Genomic DNA, 15,117 nt, shown 5'->3' on the forward strand with positions numbered 1-15,117 from the left:
GAAAAAGAGCAAACATTGAGAATGCATTCATGAAGCAGTTCTGAACTAATATCATACATGATGCATTACAGCTCTAGAACGTTTAATGACAAAAACCAGTACCACATGTATACAAAAAATAAACAACAGATAGCAATAAGAATTCATAATTTGATGGTACATTAAAAACATGATTATTATTACAGATAGGATGAAGTCCAAGTAATACAATTCAGACAAAATCTATACTCTCTTACTTGAGTCATAGCGCCATCATTTCCTTGGTGTGCCATGTCAACAGATCCAGGACCAAGAACAGGACTTGAACCTTGAAACTGTCCAGGTTGCATGTACTGATTTTGCATCTGTGCAACATTCGGTTGTGGCATCCTCCCAGTGCCCATGCTTCCCTGAAATAGTCAAAACATTCAGCATTTAGAAGAAATATTTTGTGCACACTTAAAACCAATCTTCCACAGAACTACTATGGAGTAATAAATAACAAAAGTACAAAAGCTATCATTTCTAGTCACAGTAATAACCTGGTTAAGAGTCGTGTTGAGTGGAAGAGGAGGTGTAGATCTCTGGCCCATGGACTGCATTCCCATATGATTCCCGAACGGATTCATGCCTGCAAAGGACAGAGCAGAAGAAAGACTTAATACATATGTACATATACACTACCATTCAAAATTTGGAGGCGGTAAATGTTTTTGAAAGAAGTATTTTATGCTCACCAAGGCTGAATTTATTTGATTAAAAAATACAGTAAAACAGGGGTCTTCAACGTTTTTCAGGGCAATGACCCCTTAGGCCAGAGGTCACCAAACTCGGTCCTGGAGGGCCGCTGTCCTGCAGAGTTTAGCTCCAACCAGGTCTAACACACCTGCCTGAAAGTTTCTAGTATGCCTATTGAGGCCTATTGATTAGCTGGTTCAGGTGTGTTTAATTGGGGTTGGAGCTAAACTCTGCAGGACAGCGGCCCTCCAGGACCGAGTTTGGTGACCCCTGCCTTAGGCAATAGAGACAAGGAGCAGGGACCCCCGATACAAAATGTGTCAAACAGATCTACATATTAAGCATATAGCCTTCGATATTAATAGAAACTAACCAAGTTATGTTCAAGTTATATTATGTTAAGAGAGTAGATCAGAACTATGCACATTCTTGTTGCACGATGTCTGTATATTACTTTTCACTGTTCAAATTGAGATTTATGCATCATAATAAACAATATGTTGCGATAAAAATCAATTCATTAGTTGTTTGCAGTTGTTGTAAATTATTTTAATGGATTTGCAGTCATACATTTTAATTTTACTGTCAGAGGGACAATTAACAATAAAATTATGGAGTATCTGAAATGAGTGTGTTCTCTAGTAACATGCAGATGTAGGCCTAATATACCTACCATATATTGGTCTATTATAATCTATTAGTCAGCATTTATCTATCTATCTATCTATCTATCTATCTATCTATCTATCTATCTATCTATCTATCTATCTATCTATCTATCTCTATATATATAAAAATGTGTGCCTATGTGAGATATACATACCAGTCCTGTTCATCATCTGGTTTGGACCAGCAGGCCGCACCATCGAATGATCTGAGAGAGGACCATCTACAGGTGGAGGGGCAAAACAAAAAAATAAACAAGTAAAGTCTATGAAATCACTTAATCGCAGATTTTTTGTTCTGTTGACGTGTTCTATTAGGGTCGGAAGTTTGGGTAGGAAACAATCAAAAGGCTTGTCAGTGAGGGAGACAAAAAACTTCTTACTTTGTACTTTTTTTTAATTGTATGCACCAACACATCAATTTCTTCAGCGATGCAAATTTAAAAAATGCAGTAAGAATAAGAATAAGATTCGGTTTTCCTAATTTTGCATCAAAGCACAAGGAATACAAACACTAAACTCTATATGCAAATCTGTAATAAATAAGTAGCCTAAAAAAACTTTTCCAAGACTTTATGTAAACTTAACCAATGTTATAGTATTGGTTCTTTAAATTAGTTTTATTTTTTATATCATTTTCGGTTTTCAATCGAATTTCAGTTTTAGCATCTTACATTTTTTTATTATTATTTTTATACATTAGTCAACATTTGAAGTGGATCAAAATAGTTCATTAAAGTTGTCCTAAGACAAGAGCGGGTATTGTTCAAAATTCATGTATAACTTAGATGAAAGCTTCAAATGTTGACTAATATATTTGAAGCAATACTATGTATTTATTATTACATTTTTATTTTCATTTTAGTCTTAATGATTAACCTCTAAGTAGCCTACTCCAGCTTCTTATTAACTGAAATTATTAAATTATTAAAGTTATTAAAACAATTATTAAAACAAATATACAGATTTAACGGATATATTATTTATCATTCACATGCAGGAATGCAACATGCTCACGTCAGATAAATGTATCTAAACATTTCTGTTCTAAGTTGACAGTGATTAGAGGCTATACTAAATCTACACTAAACATATTCACCCAGCACCAATTTGTTGAATGCATTTGTTTAACGCACCGATCTATTTTGAAATGTGAAATTCTCAAAACAATAATTTAGAGGTTTAAAGACAAGCTTCTTCAAGCCATTGCGACTTTCTTGTGCGATCGCCTGACAAAAACTGCTTGCAACAGATACATTGAGCTCCTTCAAAAAGGTTTTTTTCAGCTGTGGTACAGCCAAACAGAATCTCTAATGGAATGTAAAAAATGTATTGTAATGTTGCAATTTGCCATTATTTTGACAATAATATCTGTCAAATAATGTCTCTTATTTCTAAATGTCACTAAGAATGGTACAGCATAAACAACGTCTTTCAACATCAGTAAAAGAGCAAATATTTAGCAAAAAAGTTTATATTTAAGTTGTCAGTAAGTATCAATTAAAATAAACACTACTAATTAGTGCTGGGCGGTTTACCGGTTCATACCGAATACCGGTGTTTATTTTTGTTACGATATGAATTTTTAATAAACCGCAATACCGGTGTATGTCGCTTTAATCGGAACGCGGCGCTGCGCGACACAGTCTCACCCCTCATTTACAACACACGTCTGCGGCGCATTACGGCTGCGACAAGGTTTTATTTCGTCCTCCACGCGGTGCATCAAAATAGACTAGGCGCCTATATTTAGCGAAGCGGCGCGGAGAGCCGCTTCTGGGAAGCTTCGATCTGAAACACAAGCATTGACTAGAATGGGCACGAGACGTGTGGGTGAGAGTCTTTTTTCTCGCGGCGCGCGTGTTTTTATACTGTATTAACGTATCTGAAGTGAACTGACGGTCTTTAGAAAAGTTTCTTTGGTATTACGATTGAATCTTTCTTTATCTTTCCTGATAAAGCAGTGTTTATGAGCGTTGCTGCCAGTGTTGCCAGATTGGGACGGTGATTTCCAGCCCAAAAGCTCACCAAAACCCGCCCACTACAAGAAAAAACCGCCCAAAATTTTACTGCCGCCAAAATAATATGATATAAATTCATTACCATGTCATTCAAGGTTGATGAGCACAATTTTTATCTCCTTAAAACAAAATAACAATGATAAAATAAAATAAAAAATAAATAAATAAATAAATTCCAGGAAAACCGATCAAAACAGGGCAATAATAAAGGAGAATTAGCCAATATGACTAAAATGTCCAGATGGACACTGTCAAAACGGCAATCAAGAAATGAACCGATTACTTTAACCCTCGGAAGTACACATTGCAGAACATAACGCAGAATTTAGCAGTCAAACTCATTCATCGTTGATTCAAACCTTTTTCAGCAGCTGTCAGGGTCGAGTATAGTGCAATCTGGACGGTGTAAAAGTTGCCGATGTCTCTGGTAAGGTTAGTGTGCACATGGCCATGGACATATTTCACGTGACGTCCCATATTTCATTTCATTTCAAGTCATTCAACTGTGCTCTCCTCAGAGTTATATTCACCATCTATCTCCCACCAGGTGTACGTTTTTAGAGTTGCTCACTATCTTACTCTTTACTGTGTAGATAAAACTTACTGTTTAGTAGGCTATAGCTAGCCTATCACTTTGGCATTAGCGATCACTTGAATATACAGCTACAATCGCGCTCAATCGCATCTGCCTGCTGATCACTGATTGGCTAAAAGTGCGTGCTCGTCGGTGATGTCAACACTAATGCCAGCTGACTGCATGGGCGCGCGTGTGTGTACAGTAATGTCATGATGACTGATTTTATGGACTACATGCACACTTTAGTTTAGTTTTTTAATCAATTAGACTTTAAAATGTAGATGTTTGAAAACCGCCGAACTGACCCCAAACCAGCCCAAATTTTGTCCACCCGCCCAAACCCTTTTTTACCCGCACAATCAAATTCAAAACCGCCCAATTGGGCGGGAACCCGCCCAATCTGGCAACACTGGTTGCTGCTTTGTGTACAGCCGTTACCGGGGAAACCACTGTTTCTGCCGCTCCTAAAGCGCGTCCTGCTGACACCTCTTTGTAAACAGCCTTGCAAACCTGTATTATTAATATTAGTGTGGATTTTTTCTTTAATATTCACTCATGACAATAAAATAGGGCATTATAAGTAAATCTACTGCAGTATTTCCTCTCTCACTCAGTAGAAAATGTGGTTAACACCCATCATGCTTGAAAAAAAAAAAAAAACCGGTAAAAACCGTGAAACCGGTATAATTTAGAAAAAAACCGTGATGTTGATTTTTGGTCAAACCGCCCAGCACTACTACTAATGAAAATAACGAATAAAGCATTGGAAAGTTTTTTCTAATTAAAAGTACATTTCAAACGTTTTTATTTGTGACAAATATTAAATAATGTGGTCACAACATTGACAAAGTCTACAACTAAATGTGTAGCCTAAATAATTCACATTTTCTATAGTTTATTTTATTGCAAGGAGAAAATAACATAGTTATTAAGATTTAATTTATAATGATGTTTGAGGTATTAGTAGCCTGCTGCATTATAAAGCCTGCACACAGCCCATGAAAAAGAAGAGATCTAATACAATTTTGACATTAGCTGCTTTTCCACTGTCGAGCCAGCGTGAACCAGGGCTAACGACTTGCCAACAGTCTTGGACCTCAAGCACCGAGACCAAAATCAAGTTGCTTTTCCAGTCGGGCCAGTATTCCAACAGCGCTTCCCTAAAATCCGCCCTTAACATGCCTCCATAGAACAACCCCACCATTTCACCACCTGACTGAAACCTGACAGAAGCGAAAGTTTGGTTTTTGCTTGAAGACTTAAGATTCCAACATCAATATTTGACCAATGTTTTACAATAAAAAAATGTTGCAGTGAAAGTAATTTATTCATTTGAGTCAAGAGTGGACATCAATCATTCTGAATCATGCAATTTACCATTTCACATAAAAAGAGAACACATACCTATTTGGTTGCACCTGCTTCCATTTATTTGTGATCACAAGAATGCACAACACAACTCCATTAAGGACTTAAGTCCAAAGGCTCACACATTTAGAAAATATTGATAAAATATGTTTACATTACATTTCTTTAGAAAGAGTGAGCATTTCTATAAATTTTCCACAAAATTATGTGATCTGAGGAGGTTTGAGCGATCCCTGCCATCTCCCTATAACTGGTATCCTTTCAGTCAGATCAACAGAGAAGAAAACAGGAGTTATGAGTTATACGAGTTAAACAGATGTGGATGCATGAGAATGAGGATGCATTAGTCCGGTATCAACAAAAGCACAGGGAAGAGACAGATAAAACATGAAACTAAATAAATACCAGTTATAATCATATATGATTAGTCTACGTTCTTCAAGCAGTCTCTGGTATTTACCATAAACATATGTGTATTTATTATCGCAATGGTTAGCATAAGTAGCCTTTAGCATCGTATATAAATATATTCTGCCTCACACAGTGATCAAACACTCGCTGGTGTCTGAAAGTGAGTTGAGCTGAAAATTGTTTTAAATGTTGAAGGTTGCTAGTAGCCTGATATCATAACATGGGAAATGAACAGTGTTATTCACCTTCTTTTGAGGTAAACCAGTCCTCAAGCCCCAGTGGGCCCACTTTGGACCAAGATATTCGGCGGGCCAAAAACCCCTGGCCGTTGACCACGAGGAAATACAGATGAGGCTCGATCAAGCCCCTGAAGTGACAGTGGAAACGCAACTGGCCCTGGCACGCACTAGCACACTCGCTTTTGGCCCGACAGTGGAAACACAGCTATTTACTGTTCTGTTTGAATTCGTTCTAGACAACGAATGCTTACATAGGGTTTTGATTACTAAATTTGGTTATGTGAATTAGATTTTTAAGATGTTATTAATGGTATTTTTCTTGTAATCTCCACTGGAACGGTTGACTGCTACTTGCGAAAAGGAGCTGTGACACATCCAACCCTTAACTAAAATCTATGGTTATAGCTCCACTATGGGGGGGGCAACTTTCGTAGACGAGTACTCACTAGTAGGCAGTCCTGTGGGTGGCCCTGGCTGACCAATCCCAGTGGGCCCTTGCTGAGTGGGCATCATGCCCTGCTTCTGTAACCGTGTCCTTCGCTTCTCTTCCAGTTCCTTTTGGATCTTATAGATCTTCTCCGCCAGCAGGTGATAATACTCCGCCTGAGAAGTGTGATAGTGACTTATAAACCAGTGATTATGATAAAAGACAAATCATTAACAGACAAGACAATAGACTCACCCTGCTGTTAGCAGACTCATACATATCCCCCTCGACTTTACGCGCATAGGCCACTAGATTCTCCATCCGCCGGTCCTTCAGTGCAGCTGGGTCTGGGGTGGGAAAAATGGCTTGGACTCTGAAGAAAGAGGACAACAGCAAGGGACACCGAAATGAAATATTAATCAAAAGCCTTGGTCGGTGGTTATAATGAATAAATAACTAATTAAGAACTTGTTTTAAAGATCTTAAAGATCTACCCACTATAAAAGGTGACTAATAAAAAAAAGACAAATGTTACAGTTACTTCTTTCATAATTTTCAAACCAGTGTACAACTTACAGTTTGTGGACCAGGTGGTTGCGTAGATCCTGGGTTATGTCCTCGTGCCAATTCTTCCTCATGCCAGCACTGGCAGCTGGGTTGGCCATAGGCATACACCCCACACCGCCCACAGCATTGTCATTCATCAGACTGGTGAAAGGTGATACAAATAAGGACCACTCTATGTTTGAATATGAACTTATTAAAACTGACAGACGCCTGCTGCAGCGGATTAGTGTTACTGTGAGATTTTAAGACCCTGTGAACACAGAGGATAGAATGGTGACTAGTTACGTGAGATGTACCGAAGGGTTTGTTTACCTCTGTGAGTTCATGTTCAGATGCAGCATTGTATCCTGGAGAAGGTTAGATTGCTGATTCTGAGACTGACCACCCACGGCCCCATTTACTCCCATGGAATTCGCTCCTGTAACAAGAAAGGTCATGAGAAGAGACAACTACAAGTCTAATAAAAAACTGAGGTTGGTAATATTTTATATTTTAAAAAGAAGTCTCTCATGCTCACCAAGGCATTATTTGATAAAAAATACAATAATATTGTGAAATAAATAATATCACAATTTAAAATAAATGTTTATCAATTTTCAATTTTAATTTTCAGCAGCCATTACTCCAGTCTTCAGTGTCAAGTGATTCTTCTGAAATAAATCTAATATTACTATGATTTGATTGAACTATTTCTTATCATCAAATGTTGAAAATGGTTATGCTGCTAAACAATTTCATGAATAGAAGGTTCAAAAGCACAGCATTTATTTGAAACAGATTTTTTTAATATTATAAAATGCCTTAACTTTCACTTTTGATCAATGTGTCCTTGCTTAATGAAAGCTTGTTTGAAAACAGACCCCAAACTCATAGTTCAAATAAAATCTGAAGCCTCTGTCATTACCCATGGTGTTCATTGCCCGTTGTGTTTGTTGGACAGGCTGAGGGGAAGCCTGGTTTCCCTGGTATGTGAGACCCAGGGCCGCGTAAGCCCTCTCGATGGAGCTGGGGTCTATCTGACCTTGGGTATTGAGATTGGGGGCACTGGGCGAACCACCAGTTACACTACCCAAAGAAGAACTTAACCCCACACTTCCAGTGCCTAGCAGAGCTGAAGCCATGTAAAGAAAGCAGAAATAAACCGAAAAAAGAGACAGTTACCATAGAGCTGGAATTTGAAAATAGTAATAAAACTGTTGCAATGTCCAATTCTGCTACATTAAGGACAATGAAAAGATTCTAATAGCAATAACACTACAAAGTTACAAAGTAATTTTCTATGTTTGAAAAAGTGAGATGGGTTGAGATGTGTGAAACAGCATGTTTTGAATCTATACAAACACTCACTCTGTTGATTCCTCTTATCTCCTGCGTTTTTCAAAGGTAGACATACAGGGCAGTCATGCCGCGTGCAGTTCTTCCAGTGAGAGATTATCTGTCTGGAAGAGGCACAGTGCGCCACTAAAAAGCAATAAAAACACAAACCCAATATTAGTAAGTGCCATGTTGTTTAAACAGGCAGAACAACAGAAACAAAAGTGTCACATTGTTTCAGTTCTGTGCAGTTTAAACACTCACCTTGGCAAGATTTGCCAGCCTGGCAGTGCGTCATGTGATTGAGGACGTTCTTCATGGTGCGACAGTGAGGCAGGTTACACTGCCGTACTTCCCCGTTGGCCTGCTCCCTCCGCTGGCACTTGTGGGCATGGAGCAAAAGCACCAGCTGCTGCTGTATGAGTTTGCGCTTTTCAGGATCGGCCGCTGGAGGAACACCTCCCACTGCTGCTGCAGACACGGCTGATGCACCCGATCCGGGGCCGAGAGTTCCTTGGGCGTTAGGCACCATGCCGCCTGCTCCCGCGCCTCCGGCAGCACCCGCTGGGGAAAGCGGAGAAGCCTGCTGTGGAAATCCCAGATTAACACACATTAAGATATCTTGTGATTGCTTTAAAAGGAACAAGTCTAATGTCTGCATATAAGGCTCTGAACGAATACAAACCATGCCAGGTATGCCCTGCATAGGCTGAGGTTTCTTGTCCAGGTTAAACTGGGCCGGACTGTTGGACAGACCTACTTTGTTCTGGAGCTGAGGGGCCAGCCCTGCAACACCAAGACCCTGACTGGCAGGCTGACCATATGGGCCTCCATAGGGGCCTGAACCTGCATTCATCCCCATCTGCAACACACAGACAGAGGGAGATAACAACACTTTTCCAAGAAAAGAAAAACCTCTGGATGAAAGTAGTAGAGAAAACACTGATAGAATTGCAGAATCCAGTCATACAAATGGAAGTTACTTCCATGGAGGTCACATAATTTAGCAAAATTTGAATGAATAACTCAAGAGTAGGGCTGTAAACTTAATCAAATTGTGATATGAACTAGTCTCTGTTAATATTAAACCACTACTGAAATATGAAGTATGCATGTTCTGCACATCTTTGCTCTTTGTGTGATACTTAAGTGCACGTGACACTTGTGATGTTTTAACGTGTGCTGTCTTTCTATATGAGGACGCTTTATATGAACTTCATCTCCAGAGCTGCTCTGAAATGTTACTTTTCAGCATTTCACCATCTCATTTGATTAAACTCTATTGTCAGATACACAAAGCAATTCAAAGGTCTTAACTACAACCCACCATAACAAAGGTTGGTGCAACTTGAAGAAATTATATATTATAATAGAAATATAACTATTGTACAGAAGAATGTACTTCTCAAAAGAACAACAACAATAATACAATTTCTTAAAACATTTAAGGTATATATCAAACTTTGGTTTTGTTTTTTTACCATAAACCTATATTGTGCAGCGCTCTGTTTGCAAAAAAAAAATGAAATAGGTTGAAAGGAATTGTTCATTTGACCATTTCCAGACCCCGGTTTGGTCCAACCGGAATGCGAGATAAAATGTCAACTGTAGAACCATTTTACCATTTCTATTTATCATTATACATTTATCATTAGGCCTATTTATCAGCATGATTTATCAGCATGTTAAGAGCATTTCATCATAATGTTATAATTGGGGAAATTATTTATAGATGGCAAGGAGAGACCATTAAAACGTTGAAATTACTACTTAATTTTGTTTTCAATGTTGTTTGTATGTTTTCAGTAGATATTTATTTTAAGCAAAAAATCATCTTTTATCAGTCACATGGCCTTCTTCCATACATTGATATCTAAATGTAAAAATAACAGACTGATAAAACATTTCATCTTACCTTTTAATACATTTTCAGATGGGCTCAACTGATGAAATATATATATATTTTTTAATTCTCAGATGTCACTGCTTTGGCTCTCGGCACCCAATATCCTCATCTTTGATGACTATTTAGGATTTTTTTTTTCTTTTACAAAGCACTACTGCGGCCCAGAAGGAAATATATTCACAGCAGAGGTCCAGATAGCCTAATACTTTTTTTGGAATAGTTATTCCAAAAAAGTATTATCTGGACCTCCGCTGTGAAGGAAATATAGAGACCGAACCTCTTGGAACTTTGTTTGAATACACCTGAACTAGGGATATGATCTGTCCATCAGGAACTGATTGCAATGTCGGATTGTCATCTTTTGCTAATTGCTGTGATCTCATGTGAGTGACAAAGATGTTTTTATTTGTTTGTGTAAATAAAATCTAAAAATACATTTTATTTTGCTTAAAAAGTACAGATACACATATATGAAAACTTAGGCCAATACCGATAATTCTTGATATTTGAAAGCATATAACCAATATTTTGGCTGATAAATTTAAATCCAAATTTTAAAATAATTTTTGAGAGCCTGGTTACAAAAACAAAAGTCTCACCATTAAAGGGTAACTCTCACCAAAATGCAACGTAGGGTTTTTTTGTTAATCTACCCGAGGCAAACTTTCATTTAAAAGCATAATTAGAAAGGAAACGCCACTTTTGAAGTTTGACCGTATTTTCGTTTTCGGTCAAATTGCCTTTTGAATGGGAGTGCTTGGGGCACTTCTTATGATAGCATCAAAAATCGCTATTTTTAAAACACTAAGAAGGCTCGACACAACATGAAACTTTGCTTGAAGTATCACCAGGGGCTCTACACATGAACTCGAGCATTGAGAACATTGTTTGTGTACACAGAGTTTACTAAAAATAAAGGTTTTGAACAAGTGTTGTTTCCAGCCGCCGGCATTTTGACAGTCAAAAATAGTCAATCGCTGAATGCGAATGAACTGACTCTGAATTTTAGTATTGTTTCTTATATGAGGATCCTTTTTCAAATACAAGGTCAATATTGATTTTCACTAACGAGAAAACAACAAATTATCTGTGAATTTATATGGAACTAAGCTTTAGGAGCTTTCCATCTTTACTCTCCTCCCTGTTACGTTGCATTCGGAGATCGACTATTTTTGACTGTCAAAATGCCGGCGGACACAGCTACAGTGAGTTGTTCAAAATATTTCTTTTTAGAAAACTGTGTACCATTGTTCTCAATGCTCGAGTTCATGTGTAGAGCCCCTGGTGATACTTCGAGCAAATTTTCATGTTGTGTCGAGCCTTCTTAGTGTTTTAAAAATAGCGATTTTTGATGCTATCATAAGAAGTGCCCCGAACACTCCCATTCAAAAGGCAATTTAACCGAAACGAAAATACGGTCAAACTTAAAAGTGGCGTTTCCTTTCTAATTATGCTTTTAAACAAAAGTTTGCCTCGGGTAGATTAACAAAAAGACCCTAGGTTGCATTTTGGCGAGAGTTACCCTTTAAAAGCCATGTCCCAAGAACTTCAACATAAACATATACAATACAGTTTGAACCAGTGCAAGTTTCAAAATTTATTTTACACTCCTATGGCCAACTTTGTTTGTTAAAAGAAATATTGCCTTGCAAATAAATAAAATAATGCAAACAAGTTATTGGACATCATTACTTACATATAAATAATGAAATTATTTTAATTAAACCATGTTGTTGATAAAAAAAATATGAGAAAAATAAAAAACTGCTAGTTATTATTAATAATGCTGCATCAATGTTTTTGCAAAAGAAACATCTAAAATTAATATTACTGCTTAAAAATAACAGCATTGCTGTTTGAGCTGCGAGCGCTGAAGCTGAAGAGCTGAATGAACATTGGGAAACTGAAGTGATTTGGTAGCAGGTTACTTAATGAAATACATTATATAAGAACAATCAGATATTTATAAATAATAAACATAATATTACAACTTGTATCTGCACAAAATGATGCAAATTCACAAGTGAACTTGAACCAAGTTACTTGCTAGTCAGAATGCGTAATTCCTGTTGTGGATTCGCTCTTCCCGCAACAACGTGCTGAAACATGGCAGCTAAACCGAAAGAATTCACAGAGTTTTATTACAATAGTGTTCTCTTCATAATGTTATGTAATATGACATTCCTAATCATAGCAATTAATGTCGTCATTCATTACTGTTAGCTAAAGATGATGACGGTAAGCACTTTACTACCGCGGTAATTAACTTAACCAAACACTTCCTATATGAGAGAAATCATATATATATATATATATATATATATATATATATATTTTAAGTTGAAATATGTTTATTTTGTGTGTGTGTGTGTGTGTGTGTGTGTGTGTGTGTGTGTGTGTGTGTGTGTGTGTGTGTGTGTGTGTGTGTGTATGTATATGAAGAGTTCAGATACAAAAGCCTCTAAGTGCCATCTGAAATTTTCTTCTAGAATGATAATTTTTAATCAAGCTTATATTTAAGTTCAGTAATTTCACTTAAATGACAATAATAGGTCATTTTCATTGCCATTTAAGTGAAATGACTGAATTTAAATATACGAGCTTGATAAAAAATTATTCTAGAAGAAAATTTCAGATGGCACTTAGAGGCTTTTGTATCTGAACACGGGCGTACAAAGAATTCACAACATTCTTTTACAATAAAAAAGATTTACAGACCGAAAACAATAACATTAAAATGACATATATCAGCCAATACCGATATGGTGGTGGCTGATATATAAAATGCATCCCAAGTCTTAAATATATTGGCCCAATACTAATAACATGATAAAGATCTATTGTGCATATCTAATCAATTAACAGTATAGTTCCAACATGGCTAAATTAAAAGCATTTTTTTAAGGTGTGTGTGACACTTCGGGTCAATGTTGATTATGATGATGTCATTACCTTGTTCATTGCTCCAGGTTGCTGTGCCCTCAGTCCACCCTGGCCTCCTACTGTCTGCTGCTGCTGAAGAGCCTCTGCTAACAGGTTACTGTTGCTGCCCATGCCCGGGTTGTGATGTCCTATTCTGGGCGATCCGTTCATCATCTGTGCTCCCAGCATGTTTTGCTGCTGCGGTACGGGCCCTCCTGGCTGCTGCTGCTGTCCATTGCCTTTCTGATTTCCGAGCATATTCCTGTTCATGTTGCCCATCCCTGCCATCTGCTGCTGCTGCATAAGGGCAGCCTGTTGTGGGGTAAGATGTTGCTGCCCTTGTTGGCCCATGCCCTGGCTACCCGGAGAAGCCTTCAAATTCCCAAAAAGCCCCATCGAGGCTCCTGCTGGGCTGCCCATCGCACCCTGCTGCGGTGCTGCAGGTGCGGGTCCGTGCCGAAGGAGTTCTGAGAGCTGCCTGTGCTTGGCCGCTGCATCCTGGCCACTGGACACAACACCTCCAATGGCCCCGCCCCCACTACCCAAACTGCCATGCAACTGGCCAAGGTCCCCTCCATTTTCTAGACTCAGCTCTGAGGAACTGATCAGCTCATCTGGAAGGTCATGCTCCAGGTCAAAAAGCGAGCCAAAATCTACAGCAGGAAATGAGAAATTAGAAGCGAGGGAGAATATTATGTTATATTTTTGGTCCTGGGGCCGGATTCACGAAAACATTCTTAAGAATACATTTCTTCTTATCTGCTATTTTCTCATCTTTTTTCTTAAGTTAAAAAATACGATTATTTTGTATTTCCAAAAACTTGATGTGTTCATTCTAGCTAGAACTATCGAGGCAGCACATACAGATACAGGACTCATTCACTCTAAAGGGAGCACAAGAAAGACGGAGTGCAAATGAATGGGAAAGGCCGCTGCATCCTGAGACAGGCTCTTTTAAAATAACTGTTTTAACTTGACACGGCACATTAAAAAAAACTCTACGCTGAGTGATTAATACCCGTCAAGCCAGTTGCGACGAAAATGGTCTGCGTGCTTATTATGATAACTATGGTAATCTGCAGGCAGCACAAAAAGAAGGGCTTTGAGCTGTTTTTTCATTCAGCATTACCAGCCTTTCAATCAACTAACACCAAATCTTGTAATTTTCTTCTTAAGAATAAAATTAAGATGTTCTCAAAGAAATATTTTAGAACTTCTTAATTGTTCAAGAATTTGAGTTATGAACATTTTTACAACCTTCTTAGAATTTATCTAAGGAATTTTCTAAACTTCCTTCTTTGAAGATTTTCATCAATCTGGCCCTTGGTCTCTCTATAGATTTACAGTCAGTCTGAGAACAGTATGTCAAACTCTTTGACATCTCTGGGGCTGGTTGCATAAATCTCTAATACTAGTCTTACAAGTTAGACATCATTTTTTTTTCTTTACGACTGTTCATAGCTTTTTTAAACCAGTTACATAAAAACGTAGATTAGCCTAATTTGATACCGAAAACTAAGACAAATCAGAATTTGTAAAGTACCAGATTTTTAAAAAGCTTGAGCATTTAAAGTGGCAGACAACAACTGCAGTGCACACTTATTAGAAGCAGAATGTTATCATACATTGGTGTGGACACTATATAATTATCGCTATAGTCATCTTTATAGTTACTGTTCTTGGTTTTAACGGCCGTTAAGCGAGAGCATGAATATCGAGCATGGGCAGCTGAGATGGATAAAAAAGGACTCCAAAAATTCTCCCATCAGAAGAATTTTGACATGGTAATTTGTCATTCAATATGAGATCAAAGAGAACATTGTGAACACTTTCTATCAGCATTGTCCACAAGCTGTTTTATTGACATCTTTCCGCAGTTGAAACACTGAGCGATTACATGAGACATGATGCATTTCGGTAAGCTGTACTGTATCTTTCAACATCTTTTAATGTTCATGCATGTTTTTTCATGGTATAACTTGT

General features: G+C 37.8%; 1 protein-coding gene across 4 annotated transcripts in view; it reads right to left on the reverse strand.

The window, feature by feature from the left end:
- The window catches only part of ep300a (EP300 lysine acetyltransferase a), a 31,964-nt gene that overhangs the window by 13,449 nt on the left and 3,398 nt on the right, over positions 1-15,117 (reverse strand). The window contains exons 2-13 of one of the 4 annotated variants that reach the window (XM_081393170.1): positions 13,165-13,787; positions 8,992-9,168; positions 8,571-8,892; positions 8,340-8,453; positions 7,897-8,103; positions 7,305-7,410; positions 7,002-7,133; positions 6,681-6,798; positions 6,445-6,601; positions 1,541-1,606; positions 522-610; positions 237-389 (exon numbers count right to left, since the gene is read on the reverse strand). In XM_081393170.1, coding sequence (XP_081249296.1) covers positions 237-389; positions 522-610; positions 1,541-1,606; positions 6,445-6,601; positions 6,681-6,798; positions 7,002-7,133; positions 7,305-7,410; positions 7,897-8,103; positions 8,340-8,453; positions 8,571-8,892; positions 8,992-9,168; positions 13,165-13,787 — 2,264 coding nt within the window. Of the gene's footprint in view, positions 1-236; positions 390-521; positions 611-1,540; positions 1,622-6,444; positions 6,602-6,680; positions 6,799-7,001; positions 7,134-7,304; positions 7,411-7,896; positions 8,104-8,339; positions 8,454-8,570; positions 8,893-8,991; positions 9,169-13,164; positions 13,788-15,117 lie in introns of all 4 variants that reach the window. The other 3 variants (XM_081393168.1, XM_081393171.1, XM_081393169.1) reach the window with 3 other exon arrangements.

This window comes from Scardinius erythrophthalmus (assembly GCF_964197995.2).
Source record: "Scardinius erythrophthalmus genome assembly, chromosome: 18".
NCBI lineage: Eukaryota > Metazoa > Chordata > Actinopteri > Cypriniformes > Leuciscidae > Scardinius > Scardinius erythrophthalmus.